Raw genomic sequence first — 27871 nt, forward strand, 5'->3', positions numbered from 1 at the left:
ACTCAAGGGGGCCCTGATCATGGTGGGGATCTCTAGGTGCTACTGTAATGATGAACTCCCATGCCACGGGGGCAGGAAGAGGTGGGGTTGGGTGAGGGCTTGGGGGTAGGGGTGGTGTGGTGGCAGGACCTGGGGCAGAGCAGGGGTCGAGCACCCCCAGGAACTTGGAAAGTTGGCGCCTCTGCCCCAGACTCCTCTGCCATCCCTATCTTCAGGGGCAGGCCTGTGGCTCCAGGGAGGTGCAGCCTCCCCATCGGCTGCCCACCACCTCCCTTGTCAGTTCCGCCATCCTAACGCTTCCCACCACCCACCCCAGGGCTGTCCCTCCTCCTACGCCAGGGCAATGGGGCGCCAGGGCTGCCCACCCTGCTGGCAGGGGGAGTGAGACCCTGGCGTTCGCAGCACCCTGACCAGAGCGGCGGCCAGGCGCCCAATGGGTCTGTGTGGGGAGGAGGGCAGCAGTGCAGTGCCTGAGTTTTCGGCGCGGAGGGGAACATCTCAGCATTTCCTGAGGGAGGGCTCCCCGCGTCCTGTCTGGCTACAGGCCTGCTGTGCAGGGGGGCTGAAGCAGGGTGTATCGTGGGGGTGGGGAGAGCCATTGAACCAAACTGTAAACCCTGCATATGATGGAAACCGCCTCAAGCCAAGGGGTGCAGCAGCCCCCCATCACCCCGAGTTCCAGCACCTATGCTGCTGGGGAAGCTGGGCCCGTCGGGAGGTTGTCGCTCTTACCAGCGAGAGAGCCCCCAGTCTGTCCCCCTGAGCAGTGAGAGCAGGAGTCCAGAGGCCAGCCCTGCACCAGAGGGGAGATCGTCCCCCGCCCCGCACTGCATGGGGAGATCAGTGACTTCTCTCACCGGCCAGAAGGGTCAGTCGCCCCGGAGGAGCCTTGCTTGCAGCATTAGACAGCTCGTGTCAACCGAGAAGACAAAGGGGCGCGCTTCCAGAATGCTGCTGCAGGGAGGGGTAGTGCAAGGGGAGAAGTCACGCACAGCACACAGGGAACCAGGACTCGTCCGGGAAACGGGCCTGGCAAAGGAGATAGCAGGCCCGGGGCTCTCCGCGTGGAATGTCACTCGGCACTATTTCTGTCCTGGGTCTGACTGCAGCGTCAGCAGGGACACAGTCACTGACAAGGAGAACAAAGACTGCATGCCACAGCTGTTAAGAAGCAGCACCCCGCCTGAACGGGGCTATATTTAGCCTGCACAAAGAAGCAGCTGCCTGGTGCTGTCTCTCAAGATGAAATGGAAAGCCACAAGGCGCTATGCATGGCCCTGCATCCAACGGCCCGTTTTCACTTTCCATTCCGAGTGTGATTACGCCGAGGCAAGGGGAAGGAGTTTCCCTGTGCCCTGTCGCCGCTCTGGCAAAAATAAAGTGTCAGGCCTGTTCCCGTAACGGCATTTCGTTTGGTCTAGGGGCATTTCCGATTGAAATGGCTGGAAGGCCTGGAGTGACTGACAATCTCAGCTCTGAGTCGATACATAGAATTAAACCTGCATCGCTGCATCCATAGAAGTCTGATTCCTGACCAGCGTTGTAACATGCGTGTGCATCAGCAAGAACCAAGGCTAAGATTTTGTCACGGTTATTTTTAGTAAAAGTCACAGACAGGTCACGGGCAATAAAAAAAAAATTCATGGAAGCGCTTGACCTGTCCCTGATTTTTATTACAAATAACAGGGACAAAATGGGCCTGAGCCCCAGCCCCGCTGCAGAAGGGGAAAGGAGCGGGGAGTCCAGCCCTTGCCGCGGCTGCAGCTGGGAGCCCTGGGTCGCCCGTAGCTCACAGTGGCTGGGAGCTCCTGGTCCCCCCATGGTGTCTAGAAGCTGCAGGGGCCCCACCCTCACCCATGGCAGCTTGGACCCGGTCCAGACCATGGTGGCTGGGAGCTGTTGGGGGCCCCTCTGCTCATGGCAGCTCAGAGCTTCAGGGCCTCTGCCAGCTGACAGCTCCAGCCCTCCACACCGAGACTGAAGTGGAAAATGTCACGGAGGTCACAGAAGTCATGGATTCCGCGACTTCTGTGATTTCAATTACATCATCTTAGTCTTAGCAACAATGCACGGTACTCTTATTTCACAAGAAAATTACAGCTGGTCGGAGAAATGTCGATGGGATAACATTCTGTCAGAATATGCAGTTCTACCACACTCAAAATGACATATGCAGCGTTGTTGTCGCCATGTTGGTCCCAGGATATGAGCTATACCTCACAAGATGGGGAGGGGAAAGGAGGGGGTGAGGTAATATCTTTTATTGGACCAACTTCCGTTTCACCTCGAATTTAGCTGCAACTTCTTGAGTACATTTCCCAGATTTCAAGAAGAACTCCGTGTAAGCCAAAAGTTTTGTCTCTCTCACCAGCAGAAGTTGTTCCAACAAAAGATATTATCTCACACACCTTCTCTCACAAAATCAAATAATTTTTGCCAGAATTTCATTTTCGAAGAAAGCCAGGGAGGAAAGTGTTCTGACAGTGTCAAAACATCTCATTTCCAATTTTTTTGTTATTTTGTACTATAATATAAAATTTAAAAAGTCAAAATAGAAACAAAATGTTTTGACTGACAGGAAACAAATTTGTTTAGGAATTTTCCTTTGCATAGAACTTCAGAAATTTCAGGTTTGTTCCAATCTCAATCCTTCTCAAAATGGAATTTCTGTCCTCTGCACAGCTCTAAAGATAAGGTAGTGTACACACACACACACACACAATTCTTGGATCAATTTAAACTTGTCTAGAACAACACTAGCTTTTCAGCGTCTGTTGCTAGTATCCTTTTCGGTACCATGGGAAGGGAGCATGTCTAGTGATTGGACATAAGAACAGCCATATTGGGTCAGAACAAAGGTCCATCTAGCCCGGTATCCTGTCTTCTGACAGTGGCCAATGCCAGGCACCCCAGAGGGAATGAACAGAACAGGTCAGCATCAAGTGATCCATCCCCTGTCACCCATTCCCAGCTTCTGGCAGTCACGGGCTAGGGACACTCTCAGAACATGGGGTTACATCCCTGCCCTTCCTGGCTAATAGCCATTGATAGACCTATACTCCATGAACTTATCTAGTTATTTTTTGTACCCTGTTATAATTTTGGCCTTCACAACATCCTGTGGCAAGGAGTTCCACAGATTGACTGTCTGTTGTACGAAGAAACACTTCCTTTTGTTTCTTTTAAACCTGCTACCTATGAATTTCATTTGGTGACCCCATAGGTGCTGGAACTAGGGGTGCTGTGGATGCTGCCACACCCTCTGGTTTGAAGTGGTTTCCATTCGTATGCAGGGTTTACAGTTTGGTTCAGTGGCTCTCAGCACCCCTCCTATACAAATTGTTCCAGCATCCCTGGGTAACACTGGTTATTGTGCTATGTGAAGGGGTAAATAATACCTCCTTATTCACTTTCTCCACACCAGTCACCATTTTATAGACTGTCATTCCCCCCACCCCCACTGTCTCTTTTCCAAGGTGAAAAGTCCAGTCTTTTTAATCTCTCCTCATCCAGAAGCCGTTCCATAGCCGTGAACATTTTTGGTGCCCTTTTCTGAACCTTTTCCAATTCCAATAGATCTTTTCGGAGATGAGGCAACCAGATTTGCAGGTGTGAGCGTCCCATGGATTTATATAAAGACAACATGATATTTACTGGCTCAATATCTAGCCCTTCCTAATGGTTCCCAACATTCTGTTCGCTTTTTTGATTGTGACTGCACACGGAGTGGGTGTTTTCAGAGAACTCTCCACAATGACTCCGAGATCTCTCTTGAGTGGTAACAGCCAATTTAGACCCCGTCACTCTGTATGTAGAGTTGGGATTATGTTTCCCGATGTGCATAATTTCACACTTATCAACATTGAATTTCATCTGCCATCTGCTCCCGGGAACTAAAGCCACGATTGTCCAGCACATGCATGCAACTTTTGGGTCTATTCCTGGCTCTGTCAACTTGGGCACGTCACTTAACATCTCTGTGTCTAAATTTAATATAAATACATATCTACCTCCCCAGAGTGTTATAAATAGTTTAACTAGCTGTAAAGACAATTGGAAGGACTTATAATTCCTAATACCTCAGACTCTGGAGATGCTAAATGCCTATAACACTTTCATCCTGCACCACTGTAATAGCGTTCCCTATTGTCTTAAGCAAAGGAGGACTTGTGGCACCTTAGAGACGAACCAATTTATTTGAGCATAAGCTTTCGTCAGCTACAGCTCACTTCATCGGATGCTTATGCTCAAATAAATTGGTTCGTCTCTAAGGTGCCACAAGTCCTCCTGTCCTTTTTGTGGATACAGACTAACACGGCTGCTACTCTGAACCCTATTGTCTTATGGAGGCATGTTGGCTAGTTAAGGTTGTGCTGTGACTTGATATTTAAAGCATTTTACACCGTGAGCACTGAATTTAGTCTTTCCATTTATCATCATACCTCTGCCAAGGATAACAGCATTTTCCATGATATTTTTTCACTAAAGATGTACTGACTATGGCAGAGGAAAGAGCCCCGAGTCCTCTGATGCGCACAGATCAATGCCAGAGCACAGGAATAGGGCAGCTTTCAGACCCAGCGTAGGGGAAAGCTCAGCTCCACCAGCCCTGCCCAGCCAAACCCCAACCCCAGAGCTGCATTCTCACAGACATGCCCACTGACTAGATGCTGTGGGGAGGGAGTGGTGGGAGCTGAAAGGGGCTTCTGCTGGAGGGGGGCATGGTTTGGAGGGAGACCAGAGAAGAGCTGCATGCTGAGAAGCCACAGGGAATTCATCAGAGCCAGCTCTTCTCTGCCCCCCCTCAGGTCAGATGGAAGCTGGAAGTGGGACTGAGCAGGGTTTTCCATGGGGGAGTATGGGCAGAATGGGACTGGGCCGGGGCAGAGGGGATGTTCAGTGAGGTTATGGGGCAGGGGAGGGGGGACATGCAGCCACAGAGGAGCTGAGCTCCAATGAGCTTCCTAAAGGTCAGCTGAGGAATGCTGCTCTCCACCACTTCCCCTACCCGTGCCCACTAACCAGAAACCCTGTTCTCTTTCTTCTGTAATGCCCACATAGCCTTGCTGCCCTACCCATAACCCCTCAGTACAGCCCTACTCCCCACATCCCACTAACCCCAGCATCTTACTGCTCCTTCTACAAGTACCCCAGTTCTAGGCTCTGCCAGTGCGTGGGTCTCTGTAATTCACAGCTGATATCAAGCCAAGGTTGGGCATTGAGTACACAGTGGCTGGCTGCCAGATGGCTCTGAAAGGGCATTTTCTGAGGAGGCTGGGTGCTGGGAGGGAAGACATGCTGGAGAAGGCATGTGTGGACATGGCTACTGAGCTAGCTGGTGATTTCTGGGTTTTAGCGAATGCATTGCTAGGAAATGAACCAGAGTGCTGTTCCTGAGGGAGGTTTGGTGTGGGAGTATTAACTGGTGCTCGGGCAGCCCAGGGCTAAACATGCCAAGTGAAAGGCCTTCCGACTTGTCCTTTGGGGGCTTATTCCGCAGGTGAATAAATCCCATTGTGGAGACATTTATCATGATATTCCCTCTTAGTTTATTAGTTGCGAACCAGCTGAGCAGCAAACAGCAGAGCAGCTAACAAAAGGAGTTTGCCTGGGATCTGCCTGAGAGGAGGTACGCTAAGGGCTGCATTAAGGAGGCTGTGTTGGTGAGTATCTGAGTGTTTGCTGTGAGGACAGTGTGACTGTGTGCTTGATTGGTTGTTTGAAAAGGGCAGGAACTGGGTGTGCTTTGTTCCAGGTGAGCCTTAAGTGGGCCTGACTGCATAAAAAGCCAGTCAGTTGCGAACCAGCTCGGCAGCGAACAGCAGAGCAGCTAACAAAAGGAGTTTGCCTGGGGAGAGCCCACTGAGGCTTACATCTTGCCGGATTCTCTGAGTAGTTACTACAACTCCTGGGGAAGCTCGTAGAAGGAAGGTAATATGGATGGGGGGTGTTCAGCTGTTGTGACCTGCACTGGATGTGCCATGTTTGTCTTTCTTCCACAGGACAGATGCGACTTTGTCTGTACAAAGTGCAAGCTGGTCTCCATACTGGAAGAGAAGGTTCAAGGTCTGGAGCAACAGGTATCGACCCTGAGTTGCATAAGAGAAACTGAAGATTTCCTGGACGGATGTCAGGATAGGTTTCTACGGGCACAAGGTTCTGAAGATTCAGAGCAGGCTGCACATTGGGAACAGAAGGATGGTGAAGAAATTTGGCAGCATGTGACCTCCAGAAGAAAAAAGGGGAGCGTCCAGGTACCAGCAGGGCAGATACAGGTAAGTAACCATTTTCATGTTCTCTCCACAGGTACTAATGCGGAGAGTGGACCAGATGATACATCTGAGGGAAGGGAAAAGAAGGAGACTCCGCCGGTTGGAAGGCATGAGATGCACTGTCCTAGGGTTGGGGGTTCCACGACCACCGCTCCCAAGAGAAGGAGGCAAGTGGTGGTGGTCGGGGACTCTCTCCTCAGAGGGACTGAGTCATCTATCTGCCGCCCCGACCGGGAAAACCGAGAAGTCTGCTGCTTGCCAGGAGCTAGGATTGATGATGTGACGGAGAGACTGCCGAGACTCATCACTCGGATCACTACCCCTTCCTGCTTCTCCACGTGGGCACCAATGATACTGCCAAGAATGACCTTGAGTGGATCACTGCAGACTACGTGGCTCTGGGAAGAAGGATAAAGGAGTTTGAGGCGCAAGTGGTCTTCTCGTCCATCCTCCCTGTGGAAGGAAAAGGCCGGGGTAGGGATCGTCAAATCGTGGAAGTCAACGAATGGCTACGCAGGTGGTGTCGGAGAGAAGGCTTTGGATTCTTTGACAAGGGGATGGTGTTCCAAGAAGGAGGAGTGCTAGGCAGAGACGGGCTCCACCTAACGAAGAGAGGGAAGAGCACCTTCGCAAGCAGGCTGGCTAACCTAGTGAGGAGGGCTTTAAACTAGGTTCACCGGGGGAAGGAGACCAAAGCCCTGAGGTAAGTGGGGAAGTGGGATACCGGGAGGAAGCACGAGCAGGAGCTCGTGAGAGGGGAGGGCTCCTGCCTCATACTGAGAAAGAGGGGCGATCAGCAGGTTACCTCAAGTGCCTATATACAAATGCACGAAGCCTGGGAAACAAGCAGGGAGAACTGGAAGTCCTGGTACAGTCAAGGAATTATGATGTGATTGGAATAACAGAGACTTGGTGGGATAACTCACATGACTGGAGTACTGTCATGGATGGATATAAGCTGTTCAGGAAGGACAGGCTGGGCAGAAAAGGTGGGGGAGTAGCACTGTATATAAGGGAGCAGTATGACTGCTCAGAGCTCCAGTATGAAACTGCAGAAAAACCTGAGAGTCTCTGGATTAAGTTTAGAAGTGTGAGCAACAGGGGTGATGTTGTGGTGGGAGTCTGCTATAGACCACCGGACCAGGGGGATGAGGTGGACAAGGCTTTCTTCCGGCAACTCGCAGAAGTTACTAGATCGCAGGCCTCGGTTCTCATGGGAGACTTCAATCACCCTGATATCTGCTGGGAGAGCAATACAGCTGTGACAGGCAATCCAGGAAGGTTTTGGAAAATGTAGGGGACAATTTCCTGGTGCAAGTGCTGGAGGAACCAACTAGGGGCAGAGCTCTTCTTGACCTGCTCCTCACAAACCAGGAAGAATTAGTAGGGGAAGCAAAAGTGGATGGGAACCTGGGAGGCAGTGACCATGAAATGGTCGAGTTCAGGATCCTAACACAAGGAAGAAAGGAGAGCAGCAGAATACAGACCCTGGACTTCAGAAAAGCAGACTTTGACTCCCTCAGGGAACTGATGGGCAAGATCCCCTGGGAGAATAACATGATGGGGAAAGGAGTCCAGGAGAGCTGGCTGTATTTTAAAGAATCCTTATTGAGGTTACAGGGACAAACCATCCCAATGTATAGAAAGAATAGTAAATATGGCAGGCGACCAGCTTGGCTTAACAGTCAAATCCTTGCTGCTCTTAAATACAAAAAAGAAGCATACAAGAAGTGGCAGATTGGACAAATGACCAGGGATGAGTATAAAAATATTGCTCGGGCTTGCAGGAGTGAAATCAGGAAGGCCAAATCACACCTGGAGTTGCAGCTAGCAAGAGATGTTAAGAGTAACAAGAAGGGTTTCTTCAGGTATGGTAGCAACAAGAAGAAAGTCAAGGAAAGTGGGGGCCCCTTACTGAATGAGGGAGGCAACCTAGTGACAGAGGATGTGGAAAAAGCTAATATACTCAATGCTTTTTTTGCCTCTGTCTTCACGAACAAGGTCAGCTCCCAGACTGCTGCACTGGGCAGCACAGCATGGGGAGAAGGTGACCAGTCCTCTGTGGAGAAAGAAGTGGTTCGGGACTATTTAGAAAAGCTGGACGAGCACAAGTCCATGGGGCCAGATGCGTTGCACCCGAGAGTGCTAAAGGAGTTGGCGGATGTGATTGCAGAGCCATTGGCCATTATCTTTGAAAACTCATGGCAATTGGGGGAGGTCCCAGATGACTGGAAAAAGGCTAATGTAGCGCCCATCTTTAAAAAAGGGAAGAAGGAGGATCCTGGAAACTACAGGCCAGTCAGCCTCACCTCAGTCCCTGGAAAAATCATGGAGCAGGTCCTCAAGGAATCAATTCTGAAGCACTTAGAGAAGAGGAAAGTGATCAGAAACAGTCAGCGTGGATTCACCAAGGGCAAGTCCTGCCTGACTAATCTAACTGCCTTCTATGACGAGATAACTGGCTCTGTGGATGAGGGGAAAGCGGTGGACGTGTTGATCCTTGACTTTAGCAAAGCTTTTGACACGGTCTCCCACAGTATTCTTGCCAGCAAGTTAAAGAAGTATGGGCTGGATGAATGGACGATAAGGTGGATAGAAAGCTGTCTAGATCATCAGGGTCAACGGGTAGTGATCAATGGCTCCATGTCTAGTTGGCAGCCGGTATCAAGCGGAGTGCCCCAAGGATCGGTCCTGGAAACGATTTTGTTCAATATCTTCATTAATAATCTGGAGGATGGCGTGGACTGCACCCTCAGCAAGTTTGCAGATGACACTAAACTGGGAGGAGAGGTAGATACGCTGGAGGGTAGGGATAGGATCCAGAGGGACCTAGACAAATTGGAGGATTGGGCCAAAAGAAATCTGATGAGGTTCAACAAGGACAAGTGCAGAGTCCTGCACTTAGGACGCAAGAATCCCATGCACCACTACAGACTAGACACCGAATGGCTAGGCAGCAGTTCTGCGGAAAAGGACCTAGGGGTTACAGTGGATGAGAAGCTGGATATGAGTCAGCAGTGTGCCCTTGTTGCCAAGAAGGCCAATGGCATTTTGGGATGTATAAGTAGGGGCACTGCCAGCAGATCAAGGGACGTGATCGTTCCCCTCTATTTGACATTGGTGAGGCCTCATCTGGAGTACTGTGTCCAGTTTTGGGCCCCACACTACAAGAAGGATGTGGAAAAATTGGAAAGAGTCCAGTGGAGGTCAACAAAAATTATTAGGGGACTGGAACACATGACTTATGAGGAGAGGCTGAGGGAACTGGGATTGTTTAGTCTGCAGAAGAGAAGAATGAGGGGGGATTTGATAGCTGCTTTCAACTACCTGAAAGGGGGTTCCAAAGAGGATGGTTCCAGACTGTTCTCAGTGGTAGCAGATGACAGAACGAGGAGTAATGGTCTCAGGTTGCAGTGGGGGAGATTTAGGTTGGATATTAGGAAAAACTTTTTCACTAGGAGGGTGGTGAAACACTGGAATGCGTTACTTAGGGAGGTGGTGGAATCTCCTTCCTTAGAAGTTTTTAAGGTCAGGCTTGACAAAGCCCTGGCTGGGATGATTTAGTTGGGGTTGGTCCTGCTTTGAGGAGGGGGTTGGACTAGATGACCTCCTGAGGTCCCTTCCAACCCTGATATTCTATGATTTTATGATTCTAGCCCACTGATCCTAGTTATAACCTCTCGGTTGCACCAGAGCGTGTCGCTGCAGTCTTGTGCTTACACCCTTCATGTATTTGCAGGTGGTTATCATGATCCCCTTTCGTGCTCCCTTAACCAAGATGTACGTATGTAGCTCATTTACTCTTCCCTCCCCAATACATTCCCATAGACCCAGAACCAGTCTGTTGTTTTACTGAACTCCCTCCAATTTGTCAGGATCTCTCTGGAGACATGGCACCTGGAACTGGGAACGTTATTCTACATGACATCACCCCAGAGGCCAACAGACAGAGGACAATGTTCTCCTAAATGGGTACCTCCAGTTAGACTTCTAAACCCATATCCCATCCTCTCAGAATGAATCATTATGGGCATTTGTTTCTCCGCCAGCAAGGCCCTCGCCTATGGAGTCCTGCAAGGCTCAATCCTGTTCCCAAAGTCATTGAGACAGCTGATGAGCCAACACAGGCTTATGTGCCAGCAATACGCAGATGACAGCCAGCTCCAGGTCTCCTTCCAACACGTGATAAGGCGCCATCCCTCAGCTCTCTCTGTGCCGAGCTCCAACGGGTGGTTGGCTGGAGCCAAGCCCAAGCAACATTCAGGATGCTGACAGGAAGAGGGAAGAGCTTTGAGACCCTTCATATGTGATGGAGGAAGATCTGGCAGGACTTGGACAGTCTAGAGGTGGAGGAAGGAAAAGCTGATCCCCACATCAAGGGGCTCAGGGATGGGGAAATTGGGGGCATTGTCACCGTGGCATTGGACGGGGGAAACAGAAGGCTCAATAGGAAAAATAAGGAATGCCATTTTAGCCACATTATGCTTAAGCTACTGACTAGACATTCAGGGGAGATGACAGAGCGAGAGCCTGGCCTGTGGACTGGTCAGCCAGGGTCAAGAGTGGAGAGGAACATCTCAGAGTCAGCAGCACATCAGCACAGAGACTGATTGAAAATATACAAGTGGGGTCGACGACCAGCCAGGGACAGGGCACTTTGGGGACGAGGCCCCAGAACTGCGCAAGTCCCACAGGTAGTGGGAGGAGGGAAGAGGACCCACCAAGGAAGCAGTCGGCATAGGAGGAGCAAAGAGCAGTCACGCGAGCTGAGGGAGGACAAGGAAGGAGTGAGCAATGCTCTCACACAGGAGTCAGGGAGGGTGGAGCTGTAGTTTTCCTGTGTGTGCTGCAATCTCTCACCCACACACGACTGTTAGGTTGGATATTAGGAAAAACTTTTTCACTAGGAGGGTGGTGAAGCGCTGGAATGGGTTACCTAGGGAGGTGGTGGAATCTTCTTCCTCTGAGGTTTTTAAGGTCAGGCTTGACAAAGCCCTGGCTGGGATGATTTAATTGGGAATTGGTCCTGCTTTGAGCAGGGGGTGGGACTAGATGACCTCATGAGGTCCCTTCCAACCCTGATATTCTAGGATTCTATGACTGCTTCCAAGAGCCTTGGTTTGGTCTACATGACCAAATCTGGCTCCAGGTGCCAGTCTGGCATCTGCCTCTGCCGCCAGCTGGTGTTGAGGACAGCTGCCACACCGGTGGGATCAGCACCAGCAGCTTGGAGGCTGCTGCACTCAACATCCAGATCTCAGACACAGCCGTTTCCGTCGTGTATGTGGGTCATGCTCTTCCTCCTCTGAACTGAGTCACGCCGCACAGCGGCCCTCACCCTAAAATCTCTGTTTGCCCCGGGGATCCTCTGCACTACAATACGTGTTACAACCAAAGCCACATGCAGCCATACCTCTCTTTTCTCCTGTGAAAGGGACCAGGTCTTCTCGATCTTTCATATCTTTCGCCTGCTTTTCTAGGTGGTCCAGAAGCTCATCCCTTTTGAATGGGCCAGTCGGTGTCTTTTTGGTCTGGTCTCTCTGTCTGAGTCCCACAGGCAGCAGATCATTCTGGATTCAAAGAGCAGGACACCAAGATTAGCTATTCAGATTCAAACAAATGACTATCATCTTTCCTCTCTCTTTTATTGTATTGTTTTCTTTGTGCACTTCAGCCAACTTGTCTTGCAAATGGGAAAATGAATTCACTGTTGAACTCCAAATTCATATTGTTCCAACACAATTTACGTAGATTTATCCTCTCAGTTCTCTGCCAGAGCACCCAGTCGCTGAACTTGGACTTGCTATTGCTACCGAGTGTAGACCAGAAGTTCTCTCTCCCCCGTCCCTTTAGGTTATAATGGTCTTTACCGGACCTCTACTCCCAGTTTACTACCTTGATCTATTTATCCATCAAGGGCCAAATCCTGCTCTCACTGGACTCCTGCCAGGCAAGCAAGCAAGATTTGACCCTCCCTATCCTCGTGCGTCAGCCTGAGGAGTGAAGAGAGCGGGCCCATGCGAGAAGGAACCTGCTACTCGGAGGGAGTTACGGGTAACAGCACGGAGATCTGGAGCCCATGCAGGCTCGGGGGTTGCATCTGTCAGAGCCCTATTTTTGAGCCAAGTCGGCTTGGCCCAGAAAATGTGCAAATTTGGGGTTTGACACATTTCCCGCGTGAAAACAGCCACGTCCGTGAATTACATGGAGCAAGAGAAAAAGAGCATCAGGACTGTAAAATCCCCTGAGAGGAAATGACATGACAAACATAGAATGAGATTTCACACACATTTTCCCCTCCCCAGTGCTTTGCACAGCTTTAAGAGAGAGCCCAGTTACCTGCAAGGCTTTGTGGGGAAGGTCATTTTAGAAATATTTTCTCTATTATCTTACTGCAGAATAAAAATGTTATAGACCTCATGCCTTTTTAATAGTAACTACATAGTATGCAGTCATTGTAGCCACAGTGGGTAGGCAGCAATGGCCTGACATAGCAACACACTTAAGCACATGCTTACATTTAAGCATAGGATAATCCCATTGAAGTCAACAGGATTACTGCCTGCTTGAAATGAAACACACACTTGAGTGCTTTGTTGGAACAGGGCCAAAATTTACATATTACAAAGTCTCATGAACTGGGAGCAAGAGTTTGCTTTTCCCAATGTCTGCCTAATAAATGAAATAATTAGTTGCTAATTGATTCAAAATACAAAAACCTACAAACCAGGCAGATTATTATAAGCATCAGATTCAGTCACCACTAGCTGACTATGCAGAGAACCTTGCTGAACTGCAACACGCTACTCGGCATGCTTTGGAATAGCTCTGCCCGTGGCTTTCTCAGACCTGATACCTTGAGAGGCCACGACCCATCATAGAATCATAGAATATCAGGGTTGGAAGGGACCTCAGGAGGTATCTAGTCCAACCCCCTGCTCAAAGCAGGACCAATCCCCAACTAAATCATCCCAGCCAGGGCTTTGTCAAGACTGACCTTAAAAATATCTAAGGAAGGAGATTCCACCACCTCCCTAAGTAACGCATTCCAGTGTTTCACCACCCTCCTAGTGAAAAAGTTTTTCCTAATATCCAACCTAAACCTCCCCCACTGCAACCTGAGACCATTACTCCTTGCTCTGTCATCTGCTACCACTAAGAACAGTCTAGATCCATCCTCTTTGGAACCCCCTTTCAGGTAGTTTAAAGCAGCTATCAAATCCCCCCTCATTCTTCCCTTCCGTAGACTAAACAATCCCAGTTCCCTCAGCCACTCCTCATAAATCATGTGCTCCAGACCCCTAATCATTTTTGTTGACCTCCGCTGGATGTTTTCCAATTTTTCCACATCCTTCTTGTAGTGTGGGGCCCAAAACTGGACACAGTACTCCAGATGAGGCCTCACCAATGTCGAATAGAGGGGAATGATCACTTCCCTCGATCTGCTGGCAATGCTCCTACTTATACATCCCAAAATGCCATTGGCCTGCTTGGCAACAAGGGCACACTGCTGACTCATATCCAGCTTCTCGTCCACTGTAACCCCTAGGTCCTTTTCTGCAGAACTGCTGCCGAGCCATTCAGTCCCTGGTCTGTAGCGGTGCATTGGGTTCTTCCGTCCTAAGTGCAGGACTCTGCACTTGTCCTTGTTGAACCTCATCAGATTTCTTTTGGCCCAATCCTCCAATTTGTCTAGGTCCCTCTGGATCCTATCCCTCCCCTCCAGCATATCTACCTCTCCTCCCAGTTTAGTGTCATCTGCAAACTTGCTGAGGGTGCAATCCACACCATCCTCCAGATCATTTATGAAGATATTGAACAAAACCGGCCCCAGGACCGACCCTTGGGGCACTCCGCTTGATACCGGCTGCCAACTAGACATGGAGCCATTGATCACTACCCGTTGACCCTGATGATCTAACCAGGTTTCTATCCACTTTATCGTCAATTCTTCCAGCCCATACTTCTTTAACTTGCTGGCAAGAATACTGTGGGAGACCGTGTCAAAAGCTTTGCTAAAGACCCATATACATAAAGACCCATATACGTTACCTTAGCTGCTCCATACTGTGTCTTTGACTGATGTTTTCTTTGATCATTAGCTTTCCCAGGACGCTCTCTTGAGCGGCCTCGTTAGGGGAAGCAATAAGTATAACCCAGGAAGATCACTGAATGTCTGATTCTTCTTTGTCTGTATCATGTCAATGGCACTTTTAATCCCCAGAATAATCTGCACAACCCACTGCTTTCCCCTCAAATATTAAATGTGCATAATAGGGAGAGTCCTCACCCCACTGTACTTGGCATCACCCACCCTAGCATTGGAACAATCTGTTTGCCTGCCAGCTGGCTCTGTACAGGTTTTAGTGCGGGTATAAAATACTGTTCCAGCTAGATGGCTTCATTTAACTCCCTTGCACCCAACTACCCCATCATTTGCACATGTGGGACTTCTCTAGATTCTAGTGGCAGCTCTGACATGCAAGTGCTGGGGTGGTCAGCAAGGCTCCCCAGAAAACAAGTCTGGCTAGTGAAAACTGTCAAGGTTTCGACGTGTGTTCCCGTTCCAATGCAGAATGAAAACAAGACCTTTTTGAAATGTTTTGCAAAAAGCACGAGAGAGACACCCTCTACCCCAGAGCAGCCAATAGCCGGTGGTGAGGGCACGCACATGGGACGTCAATACCACAGCCACTAGCTTCTAGAGTCTCTCTCTCTCTGGCCCAATGAGTATTTAATTATGTCTAGGAAGTGGAGAAGCTCCAACAGAAGACTTTAATAGATGCAAAGGCTAGAAAAGACCATTGTGATCATCTAGCCTGACCTCCTGTGTAACACAGGCCAGGGAACTGCCCCCAAATAATTCCTTGAGCAAATCTGATAGAAAAACACCCTATCCTGCTTTAAAAATGGTTGGTGATGGAGATTCCACCATGGTCCTTGGTAAATTGTTCCAGTGGTTGAGAGCACTCATTGTTAAAACGTGGGCCTCATTTCCCTCCTGAATGTGTCTGGCTTCCACTTCCAACCATTGGATGGTGATATACCTTGGCCTGCTAGATTGAAGAGCCCATTATTAAATATTTATTCCCCATGTCGGTACTTATAGACTGTAATCAAGTCACCTCTTAGCCTTCTCTTTGTCAAGCTAAATAGATTGAACTCTGTGAATCTATCACTATGGGTATGTCCATACTGCAAAGAAAACCGCATTGCACTGAAACCCAGAACCAGGTCAAATGACACAGGCTTGTGGGGTTCAGGCTGTGGGGCTAAAAACAGCAAGGCAGACATTCCCACTCGTGCTGGAGCCCAGGTTCTGAAACCCAGGGAGGGGGGAGGGCCTCAGAGCCAGGCTCCAGCACAAGTGGGAACATATGCACTGGTATTTTCTGCAGCCTCAGCTCAAGTCAATTGACTCTGGCTCTGCGCCTCAGCACCCTGACAGTTTGTTTGCAGTGTAGACACACCCTATAAAGCAGGTTTTCGAATAATTTTCGTGGCTCTTCTCTGAACCCTCCCCAATTTATCAACATCCCTCTTGAATGGTGGGCACCAGAACTGGACACAGCATTCCAGCAGTGGTTGCACCAATGCCAAATTGAGATAAAACAACCTCTCTTCTCCCACTTGACAGTACCCTGTTTATGCATCTCAGGATCTCACTAGCCCTTTTGGCCACAACATCATACTGGCAGCTCATGTTCACCTGTTTATCCATCACCACAACCCCAAAATCTTTTTCAGAATCACTGCTCTAAAGGACAGTCTCCCCCAGCCTGTAAGTACGGCCTGCATTCTTTGTTCCTAGAGGTATACAGTGACATTTAGCCATGTTAAAGCACATATTGTTAGTTTGTGTGCAGCTTGCCAAGCAATCAAGATCACTCTATAGTGGTGACCAGCCCTCTTCATTATTTACCACTCTCCAGTTTTGGGGTTATATGAAAACTTTTTGATGATTTTATGTGTTCTTCCAAGTCATTCATAAAAATGTTAAATAGCAAAGGGCCAAGAACAGACCCCTGTTGGACCCCAATAGAAACTCACCAGTTCGATGATGATTTTCTGTTCACAATGACATTTTGAGACCAATCAGTTAATCAGCTTTTAATCCATTTAATGTGTGCCATGTTAAATGTATCTCTTTCTAGTTTTTTAATCAAAATATCATCTGGTACCAAGACAAATGCCTTACAGAAGTTTAAGTATATTGCATCAGCACCGTTACCTTTGTCAACCAAAGTGTAATCTGATCAAAAAAGGTAACAAGTTAGTTTGACAGGATCTATTTTCCATAATCCCATGTTGATTGGCATTAATCATATTACCCTCACTTTGATTCTTTATTAATCAAGTCCTGTATCAGCTACTCCATTTTCTATCCTGGAATTGATGTCACACTGACAGGCCTATAATTACCCAGCTCGTCCCATTTACCATTTTTAAATATTGGCACAGCATCAGCTTTCTTCCAGTCTTCTGGAACTTTCTCAATGCTCCAAAACTTATTGAAAATCAGCGTTAACAGTCCAGTGAGCTCCTCAGCCAGCTCTTTTAAAATTCTTGGATCTGAGTTATCTAGACCTGCTGATTTAAAAATGTCTAACTTTAGCAGTTGTTGTTTAACATCCTCCTAAGATACTAGAGGAATGAAGAGAGTGCTATCATATGATATGACTTCACCTGCTTCTTCCCCAGAAATACAGAACAGAAATACATATTGAATATTTCTGCATTATTATTGATTATTCTACCATTTTCATCTTGTAATGGACCAAAATGCACAAGAGCAAACTATCCCACTGCGTAGGAAAGATAGGAAATATGGCAAGAGACCACCCTGGCTTAACCAGGAGATCTTCAATGATCTAAAACTCAAAAAAGAGTCCCACAAAAAGTGGAAACTCGGTCAAATTACAAAGGATGAATATAAACAAATAACACAAGTATGCAGGGACAAAATTAGAAAAGCCAAGGCACAAAATGAGATCCAACTAGCTAGGGACATAAAAGGAAACAAGAAAACATTCTACAAATACATTAGAAGCAAGAGGAAGACCAAGGACAGAGTAGGCCAGATACTCAATGAGGGGGGAAAGACAATAACAGAAAATGTGGAAATGGCAGAGGTGCTTAATGCCTTCTTTGTTTTGGTTTTCACCAAGAAGGTTGGTGGCGATTGGATGTCTAACATAGTGAATGCCAGTGAAAATGAGGTAGGATCAGAGTCTAAAATAGGGAAAGAACAAGTCAAAAATTACTTAGACAAGTTAGATGTCTTCAAATCACCAAGGCCTGATGAAATGCATCCTAGAATACTCAAGGAGCTGACTGAGGAGATATCTGAGCCATTAGCAATTAACGTTGAAACGTCATGGAAGACGGGAGAGATTCCAGAAGACTGGAAAAGGGAAAGTATAGTGCCCATCTATAGAAAGGGAAATAAGGACAACCCAGGGAATTACAGACCAGTCAGCAAAACTTCTGTACCCAGAAAGATAATGGAGCAAATAATTAAGCAATTAATTTGCAAACATCTAGAAGATAATAAGGTGATAAGTAACAGTCAGCATGGATTTGTCAAGAACAAATCATATCAAACCAACCTGGTAGCTTTCTGTGACAGGATAACAGGATGGGGGGAAACAGTAGACGTGGCAGATCTTGACTTTAGTAAAGCTTTTGATACCATCTTGCATGACTTTCTCATAAACAAACTAGGGAAATGCAATCTAGGTGGAGCTACTATAAGGCGGGTGCAGAACTGGTTGGAAAATCATTCCCAAGGGAAAGAAAGGAGGAGATGCAGAGAGAGAGGGGGCAGAGAAAGGACGGCAGGCTATGCAGAAGGATAAAGAGCAACAGTAGCAGCGCTTAAAGGGAGCCTAATTCTCTCAGCATGATTCTGAATGTGACCATAAGGGACTGAATAAACAATAAACACGAGAGTGTAGACCTGCCTGGAGGGCACATTCTCCCTATGTTGCGTGTGTAACCTCCCCTTGACAGCAGTGGGGGATCCACTATGGATCAAGGAGACTACGAAGTCCTCAACTTATACCCCAACTCATGGACTATAAACAAATATGGAATCCAGCCCTGCCTCCCTACAGGCTCGACAGCCCAGAATTATGCCTTCGAAACACTGAACAGCATGTGCTCACCAGGCAAATATTTTCCTAAAACTAGGCAAACTACTGAGTCCTCACTAAGACCTGGACCCTGCAAACGCTTATGCATGCGAGTTGCTTTATTTTACACACCTGCGCAATTCCCGTGAACTTAATGGTACTACTCATGTGTACATGTTTGCAGGATCAGGGTCCAAATCCGTTGTGCCATCTCCAAGAAAGCTTGATGCAGAGTAGGTGGAATATTCACCATTTCCTTGGAGCGAAGGTATTTTTAAACAGGCTCCGAGGAGCTGGGATCAGCAGGAGTGCTTCTGCCCAGGGACACGGATGTTCTGAACTCTCTGCCCAGGCTCAGGGGCAGTGACCTGTTTCCATTCTGCAGCAGTTGCTGTTCTAGACAGTGTTGCAGGAAGAACAATGAATTATCACCTAAGTCAGTGGGATAGCACACTTACTGCAGGTTCTTTGGGATCTGGATCTTGTGGGTGTGAGTTCTACAGACAGGGACAGGGCTGGGAGGGTTTTTAAAACAGGATGCAAACGTACGGCCCAATTCTGCCATCCTTATTCAGAATAAAGGCTCTGAGTGATCCCACTGCTAGCATAATAAGAAACTACTCAACGTCACCAAAGGTAGAAGATTCTGGCCCTCTGTCTAAGCTGGCACTTTACCAATCACAGCAGAAAAGAGGAACGCTGCACTTTAGCAGACCTCTGCTCCAGTTCCAGATTTTGCTTGGCTTCACCTGCTATTGTATTCACAGGAGCACCGAGAAACTGGAGTAAGACCTTGTGTAACAGCATGAATGGCCCTGTATTTTTCAGAGGAGCAATGACATTGCTTAGGTATTACATTTCTCACATAACTCTTTAAATGAAATAAAAAGAACACACAATGTCATGAATTCAGACCACATAAACTACAGTTGCAGTAGATGGAAAGAGAGTTTAGCAGATTAAAGAAGTAAATACTGATAGATCCACCCCAAAAGATATAAAGGTTTGTGCCACAGTTACTCAGAATTTACCATCTAGAGGTCATTTAAAATCTACTTACATCAGGATCTAGCTCCTCCAGTTCATTCTCCAGTGTCCTGAGCTCTTCTTCTGTCAATGCACTAAGGATCTTATCCTCATCCAGATCGCGGTATTTCTCCAATTCCTGTCTGTACGACATTTTAGAGAAATCTCAGTTTTTAAATTCTCACGTTTTTTGCTGAAGTGGGACCTATAATTAAAAAAAAAAGGCACAGTGAAAACTGAGGTCACACCACTATTGCTATTAGAATGCAAGATATTCTTCAAACGTGTAACAGCCGACGTATAAGAAGCAAGCAGAAGGGCAGCATGATCTCACATTCTGAGTCCTAGCCCCACAGTGCAGCTGTGGGGAAGTACTGAGCATTCTGAGCATTACTAGAAATGTACTTCTGCTAAGGTGAACATCAGCACTGACCGAGCAGAGAAGACTATATGGACCAAATTTTGCCTTGGTCCATATTTTTTCCTGGAGGGACAATCAGTCGTTACTTTCACCAAAACAAAAACTCCCCATGGGATCTAACTCTGGTAACGTTACTCAAGCGGGGTAATGCTTTCCTCTGGGGCAAGCCCTACCGAAAAGCAATGCTCTAGATCGGCAGTGTGGCGGAATCTGGTGCTCCATGCATTGCCGCACATATTCAGAATCTCTGAAAATCTGGACTAAGGCCATGAGTCTCAGAAGTGCAGCAGCTTTTCCTTTTAGATTAACTTTCTCAATGGGAGGTGAAGAGAGCAGTCCCAAAGATGCTATTATTTACTCCTGATCCAGTCAGGAAGCAGATAGACAGCATATGTAACCCAGGGGCTCATCAGAGTTCAGTAAGCTTTGCTGAAATGATGCATGCCATCATGATGCATTTATCTGCATATGTGAACTGACTGGTTGTCATAACCATACAGCTAAGGGTAGCCTAGAATTCCTCCTTACCTGTAAGGGGTTAAGAAGCTCAAATAACTTGTTTGGCACCTGACCAAAAGGACCAATGGGAAAGAAGATACTTTCAAATCTTGGGGGGGGGAGCTTTTTTGTGTGTTCTCTTGGGAAGCAGAGAAGCATCCGGTCAGAAAACTCCTTCTCCTATAAACCATCCTAAATGTTTCTCATATTACAAAAATTGTAAGTAAAAGCCAGGCAAGGCATGTTAGATTATCTTTTGTTCTGCTTGTGAATTTTTCCTTTGCTGGAGGGAGGTTTATTCCCGTTTTTTGTAACTTTGAAACTAAGCTTAGAGGAAGTTCTGCTGTGTTTTTGAATCTTTTGTTACCCTGTAAAGTTATTTTCCATCCTGATTTTACAGAGGTGATTTTTTACCTTTTTTTAAAATAAAATCCTTCTTTTAAGAACCTGACTGATTTCTCTATTGTCCTAAGACCCAGGGGTTTGGGTCTGTGATCACTTTGTAACCAATTGGTTTTGATATTATTCTCAAGCCTCCCCAGGAAAGGGGGTGTAAGGGCTTGGGGGGATATTTTGGGGGAACAGAACCTCCAAGTGGTCCTTTCCCTGATTCTTTGTTAAATCACTTGGTGGTGGCAGCGTACTCTCCAAGGCCAAAGAATCTGTGCCTTGTAGAAGCTTTAACCTAAGCTGGTAGAAATAAGCTTGGGGGTCTTTCATGTGTGTCCCCACATCTGTACCCTGACATTGGTTAATGTAGTTCTACACTTCAATATTATTTACCTCTGAGAAGGTAAACAATGGAAACTTACTAACTGACCATACGATTTGTCAATCAATTATGAAGCAGGCTTTTTCTCATGTATGTAATGTAAAATAATGCTAGAGAGAGAGAGAGGAGATGCTATCACCTCTCAGTGCAGTAATTGATACATTTAAATGGAATTAACAAAATAGCCAATAATGGAGACTTAGCTATTAAGATTTAGTTCTTTTAAAACTCTAGATATTTTAAAATGTATTATAATGACCTGAAATAATAGCTAACACATACATGTATATGCACCCAGGCATACCTAAAAGTATATGTACTTATATTTTTCACCTGGAAAGTTTGCTTTCGATATATAAAGTTTTCAAAGCACTTAAGTCCTTTCACACCGGTCCTGTGGAAATTAGATGTCTTTAAAAACATTGCAGACATCACCTATCCTACCAATTTCAAGGGGATGGGGGGAAGATCTTTTCTTGCCATTGTCTTCTGTAGCATCTGGAAGAGGATGATGTATGAGCCCATATGTTTCAAATACTGCCTCCTTTTCATTAAACTGGAATTTTTCCCTATCTCCATAAATGACCATTTTACCTTTTTGATTTTAGCTTCTTCACTTTCTCTGAGTTCTTTGGTGCTTCACAGTCCTAGCCAGACTTCTCTAGCTTTTCCCAAAGCAATCCAAAGCAAATTATGCATTTTAGGATATATTTTACTTCCGCCACTACATTTTCATTAACTAAGAACTTCCTGTATCACAACTGTTATTCTAATTAAAAAAATAATCTTTACACTGGTCAGCAAATGGAACATTAAACATACAAAATTTGACAGCATGCTGTTAAGTTTAAGGCAGTCAGCTGGTCAAATACTTTGCTTCCCACGTTTGTGATCATAATTCAAACACAATATCCATTTCCTTTGCTCTAAGTCTGCGTGTCCTATGCCACTGCGGAATCGCACCCTTTACACAATCCCATTTAAAAGCAGTCACAATTTTCCAGGCATGACGACATCAGCTCAGGATTGATACAGTAAGGAGGAGACAGTAGCATGACTCATCTGTTTTAAATGGCTAAACTGGGGCCAGGCATATCGAGGGCAGGAATAATATTACCCGGGAGTCAGGAGAAGGAAGCACAAATTGTACTTGCATTTCCCGGATCTGGCATTTGGACGAACGGTACAGCTTTGGGTTCCAGTACTCCGAATTGCCAATGTTGCTTAAGTAGCATTTGAGGTGTCAAACAACTGATATACTAGTGCACAGACATCTCTCACCCAGGTCACTGCTGCTAACAGCTCCCTGGCCTAAAGGAGCAGGGAGGGCGGAAAGGTGCCTGTCATTCATGCAGGGTCCTTGTTCCCAACCCCAGACTGGTTAGCCTTCTAGGCCAGCTGCAAAGCAGACCCTCTCTACTGGGTTTCAGAGAAAGGGATAGGCTTTGTCGGTGACTGAATGGGAGGAGATTCTCATTGTTATTTTAATGTTAATGGCTAGTTCAGATGGTCCTAATGCGGCAGGCTGGGCCCAATCCTGCAAAGTATCAAAGGAATCCATTTTGAAGTACTTGGAGGAGAGGAAAGTGATCAGGAACAGTTAACATGGATTCACCAAGGGCAAGTCATGCTGACCAACCTGATTCCCTTCTATGATGAAATAACTGACTCTGTGGATATGGGGAAAGCGGGTGGATGTGATATATCTTGACTTTAGCAAAGCTTTTGATATGGTCTCCCACAGTATTCTTGACAGCAAGTTAAAGTATGGATTGGATGAATGGATTATAAGGTGGATAGAAAACTGGCTAGATTGTCGGACTCAACGGGTAGTGATCAACGACTCGATGTCTAGCTGGCAGCCGGTATCAAGTAAAGTGCCCCAGGGGTCGGTCCTGAGGCCGGTTTTGTTCAACATCTTTATTAATGAATTGCACCCTCAGAAAGTTCGCAGATGACACTAAGCTGTGGGGAGAGGTAGATACGCTGGAGGGTAGGGATAGGGACCAGAGTGACCTAGACAAATTGGAGGATTGGGCCAAAAGAAATCTGATGAGGTTCAACAAGAACAAGTACAGAGTCCTGCATTTAGGAAGGAAGAATCCCATGCACCGCTACAGGCTGGGGACTGACTGGCTACGCAGAAGTTCTGCAGAAAAGGACCTAGGGGTGACAGTGGACGAGAAGCTGGATATGAGTCAGCAGTGTGCCCTTGTTGCCAAGAAGGCTAATGGCATATTGGGCTGTATTAGTAGGAGCATTGCCAGCAGATCAAGGGAAGTGATTATTCCCCTCTATTCGGCACTGGTGAAGCCACACCTGAAATATTGCATCCTGTTTTGGTCCCCCCACTACAGAAGGGATGTGGACAAATTGGAGAGAGTCCAGCAAAGGGCAATGAAAATGATTAGGGGGCTGGGGCACATGATTAATGAGGAGAGGCTGAGGGAACTGGGGTTATTTAGTCTGCAGAAGAGAAGAGTGAGGGGGGATTTGATAGTAGCCTTCAAATACCGGAAGGGGGGTTCCAAAAAGGATGGAGCTAGGCTGTTCTCAGTGATGGCAGATGACAGAACAAGGAGTAATGGTCTCAAGTTGCAGTGGGGGAGGTCTAGGTTGGATATTAGGCAAAACTATTTCACTAGGAGGGTGGTGAAGCACTGGAATGGGCTACCTAGGGAAGTGGTGGAAACCTTAGAGGTGTTTAAGGCCTGGCTTGACAAAGCCCTGGCTGGGATGATTTAGTTGGGGTTGGTCCTGCATGAGCAGGGCGTTGGACTAGATGCCCTCCTGAGGTCCCTTCCAACCCTGATCTTCTATGATTCTGTGAAAGTGCTGAGTCAATAGAAACCGAGGGCACTGTGCATGTCTCAGGATTGGGTCCTGCTTTGTGTTGTGCCTATTTTAATGACTGTGAAAGTAGAATAACCTGAGAGAAACCGACTGAATGAGCTCATCTGATACGCTGACTTCCGTGTCGTGGTTGAAAAATCACTTCCTGTTCCTGCCGGCCTGCACCGACCCAGGGTGGCAATGCCGATGTTGGTTGCAACCCTAACTCTGGTGTGGTTCCCGTCTTCACAACCAAAGGATGTGGTTCCACACCTCGTACCAGACAGACAGAGACCAGCAAAGCAAGTGACTCTGCAGCAATCTAACCTTTAACTCCCCCCCACCCCCGAGCGGGAGACAAAGACGGGGGAGGGTTTAACTGCAGGCAGCAGCCTGGGACGTTGCTGCTGGAAAGCGTGTGCCCCAGAGCTTGGTGTCAGACTCCTACAGGTCTCAAAAGCATCCTCGAGGGAGGGATCTGAGGCCCGCAGCACAGAGCAAAGTTCGCAGCTGTGACTGCCCAGGACAGGTGCGAACACCCGAGCTGCCATCCCCAGAGGCCGAGCGATGTGCGTGGAAGTCTCCCCGGCCGACTGAGGTATTTGCTAGCGTAGTGGAATGGAAGGGCCAGTGTTTATGACCATAGAGAACATGCCCGGGGCACCAGCAGTATAATGGGGAAGAACGAGGTTTGGTTTGGTGATAGACCGCCTGAATGGAGCAAGATGGCCCCGTGCAAGAGCTGACAGCCTGACCCTCAGGAAACTACCTCTCCGGCCCTAGGACTAATGACCAACACTGGCTAAGGTGATGGGGGACTGTGGGTGCCCCATGTGAGACACACAGCAGGGCCTGGGGCACCTCTGAGTCCCACGGTTCCCTATTCAAGTTGTTTATAATGACCTCCCAGGTTGTAGCACACACAGGGTTCTCTAACCAAAGACAAGAAAGGTCTCTTTCCCTCGCTCTCCTTGTGAGAGGGGATCAGAGGAAAAGAAAAGAACGGCAAAGGTGCCCCATCTCTTAAGCCATCTGTCTGGGGCCAGCCCTTGGGGCTTCGTTGATCAGCTGGCCTACTGTCTTCAATTAGGGTCCATGGTCCATCTCCAGCCCCTCCTCTTGGGGCACCCCGCTTTCCCACATGCAGCTTCAGGAGCGATGGGGCCTGGCTGACCAGTCTGTGGTCAGCCATCTCTGAGGTGGAGCAGTCTTCACCCTGTTCTCCACCCCCTTCTGTGGTAGGTTCTTCCTTTCTAAGTGCCCCCTCCTCACAGCGCAAGCCTTACAGGTGCGCCTCGTTAGTGTGGAATGAGCCCAAAGGAGCTGGTCAGTCTCCTCTCCACCAGAGCCAGGTGTGGCCCTTCACAGCTGGATTTCCCAACAGTGCAAGGCACCCACCTTCTGCGAATCTCCCCTTTGCAGTTCCTGGTGCTCCCCTACTCTCTCGCTCTAAGCCACCAGCCAGAGGACTGACAGAGTCTGCCCGAACGGCACCTGGTCCCAGAGGCACCCAGCAAGGATCCCATTAACTTCACTCACATGTCTTAATCACAAAAAGAATAAACATCAGACAACTATTAACCACGCTAGTGCCATACTATGGATGTGGCTCTAAATGAAATTTCAGGAAATTCAAAGATACTCCTCCCCCAATGACCTCTCACATAACAAACACCAGAGAATTTTTACTCAGCGATTCCTGTATCAAATTCATAATTTCTGTTTGAGCCAGAGCATTTCTTTGATAAAGAGACTCCAACTGGATTTAATGACGCCAAGTGATGGAGACTCTCCCATGCCCTTGTGTGAGCTGTTCCACTGGTTAATTATTGTCAGTTAAAAATTTGCACCTTATTTCCAATCTGAATCGGAGTAACTTCAATCTCCAGCCATTCCATCTTGCTCTGCCTTTGGAATGTACTTTGAAGTGTAGCCAAGCTCAGGCGGTTATTGGAACCCTAACCCTTGAATTCACAGACTTTTGGGCCTTTGAAATCTCAGCTATAACCCAACATTTATTAAATTTTACATTTAAATCCCTTGGTTGGTTTTGTGTTTAAGAATTGTTTTTGATCACACTCAAGAGCACACAGTCATACAAATTTAAACACAAACAAAACGACCCTCAGAACCAGGAATGATTTATAGCAATTGACCTTAGCCTAGATCGAGTACTCACACAGCTGTCCCCCTGATAAATCTTATTGTCAACCCAAGCTGCCATGCAGATTTCAGTGTTTGCTGTGGCAAAGAAGGTGACATGAACCAGGAGAAGTACAGATATCCATAGGACAAATGAGAGCTGTCATGGTCACCCTGTGCCTCAGTTTCCCCATCTGTAAAATGGGGATAAAGATACTGACCTTTGTAAAGCATTTTGCAATATGCCGATGAGACGAGCTACGTAAGTGCTAGGCTTTATTATTGCCAGAGCCATGGCAATCACTGATTACACGCTAAAGCAACAGGTAAACAAATCAGAGCAGCGTGAGCTACATCTCCTGATTGGAAATACAGGGATACAGATAAATGCTTGCCTGACAAAACCCAAAAATCTAAAGGAAAATATCTTCCAGGTTTACAGATGGAGAAGCAAACAAAAGAGCTTTTTCCCCTAACGTGACACCAGCTAAGTCCTTATAAGTAAAAGCATCGATGATGACAAGACAAGCTGCCAACTTTCAGAGAGAAGTGCAGCAAAATTCTCTACGTTCTAAATTCAGCACTGTTTTTAAATTTCCCCAGTGGGTTGTGCAAGGCTTGCTCTGGATTGCCCTAGCTCTAGGACCATTCCCTCATGGGTGTCTGCTGTGTTTTGGTTTATATGATCCTTTTGAAGGAGTTAAGTAAAAGCTGAGTTATAAGTCAGAACCATTATTTTTAAATTATATAAACTTCACATAAATCACCCTCTTTGCAGCTGTTGCAAACATTTTTTCTTTTTCTTTGGCCCATAGTATGATTTGCAAGATAAACAAGAGATACACATTTGGATACACAGTAGGTGCCCAATCATTATAAGTTAATGATAACCAAACATTGTGTGACTACGTTTAGTGTTAATTGCATGGGCTGGGGCAGATTATATCTAGGGCACAAGCTGAGTGGGCAGGGGGTTACAGTGAAGAGACAGAGAGATTAGGGCCTTAAATGTTCTAATTTTGGACCCTTAGATCATGGATCCCAGGAAGCCTGATCTCTCGCAGACCTCAATGACTTCTGTTAGAGTTGTGGGCACTCTGCATTTTTGGAAACACCAGGACCTCAGTGTCTCAAGTAGAAGTGCCCAGAAGGAGGGGCTGATCCATTACCCACTGGAGACATAGGCAGAGAAAGACACCCATTGACTCCAGCAGACATTGGATCGAGTCCTTAGTGAATCCTTCTGAAAATTTGGGTCCAGGCAACTTGCCCAAGGATTTACAGCAAATCAGTGGCAGCATCTGGTCTAGAACTCAGGAGGATCCTGGCTTGATCTCATTTGCACTGGTGTGAATCAGGTGGAAATCTAAAAAGTTTACACTGGTGTAAGCATATTCAGAAATAGGCTTCTCTGATCATGTTTCTTTCCTGCCTTGCACCTCGTGTTGTCACTTACACAGGGCTGGCCTTAGCATGAGGCGAACTGAGGCAGCTGCCTCAGGTGCCAGACTGCGGGGGCGCCACTAGGACCCAGCGTGTAGACAATTGTGTCTGCTGCTGGTGCATCTGGACTCTCTCTGCTCTGGATGCACAGAGATGGGGGAGTGCTGGGCTGGAGGGAGGAGGGCACAAGAGACAGAACAGGCAGGCAGGAGAAAAGGGGAGAGGGAATCACAGAAAGCAGCAGGAGCTGCAGGGAGAGAGAAGAGGAGAAGCCTCTTATGTACCTCTCGAGCCCCGCCCCCCCCCAGGAGCCTGATTAACCCCAGCTTCT

At 47.3% G+C, this 27871-nt stretch overlaps 1 protein-coding gene across 4 annotated transcripts in view; it reads right to left on the reverse strand.

The window, feature by feature from the left end:
• TMOD1 (tropomodulin 1) overlaps positions 1–27871 on the reverse strand; it is a 76534-nt gene that overhangs the window by 39193 nt on the left and 9470 nt on the right. For all 4 annotated transcript variants that reach the window (XM_084628444.1, XM_084628447.1, XM_084628446.1 and 1 more), the window contains exons 2-3: positions 19467–19637; positions 11686–11842 (exon numbers count right to left, since the gene is read on the reverse strand). In XM_084628444.1, the coding sequence (XP_084484570.1) occupies positions 11686–11842; positions 19467–19586 (277 nt within the window). In that variant the 5' untranslated portion in view covers positions 19587–19637. The remainder of the gene's footprint in view (positions 1–11685; positions 11843–19466; positions 19638–27871) is intronic.

Source organism: Lepidochelys olivacea (assembly GCF_965140295.1).
Source record: "Lepidochelys olivacea isolate rLepOli2 genome assembly, chromosome: 5".
Taxonomy (NCBI): Eukaryota; Metazoa; Chordata; order Testudines; family Cheloniidae; genus Lepidochelys; species Lepidochelys olivacea.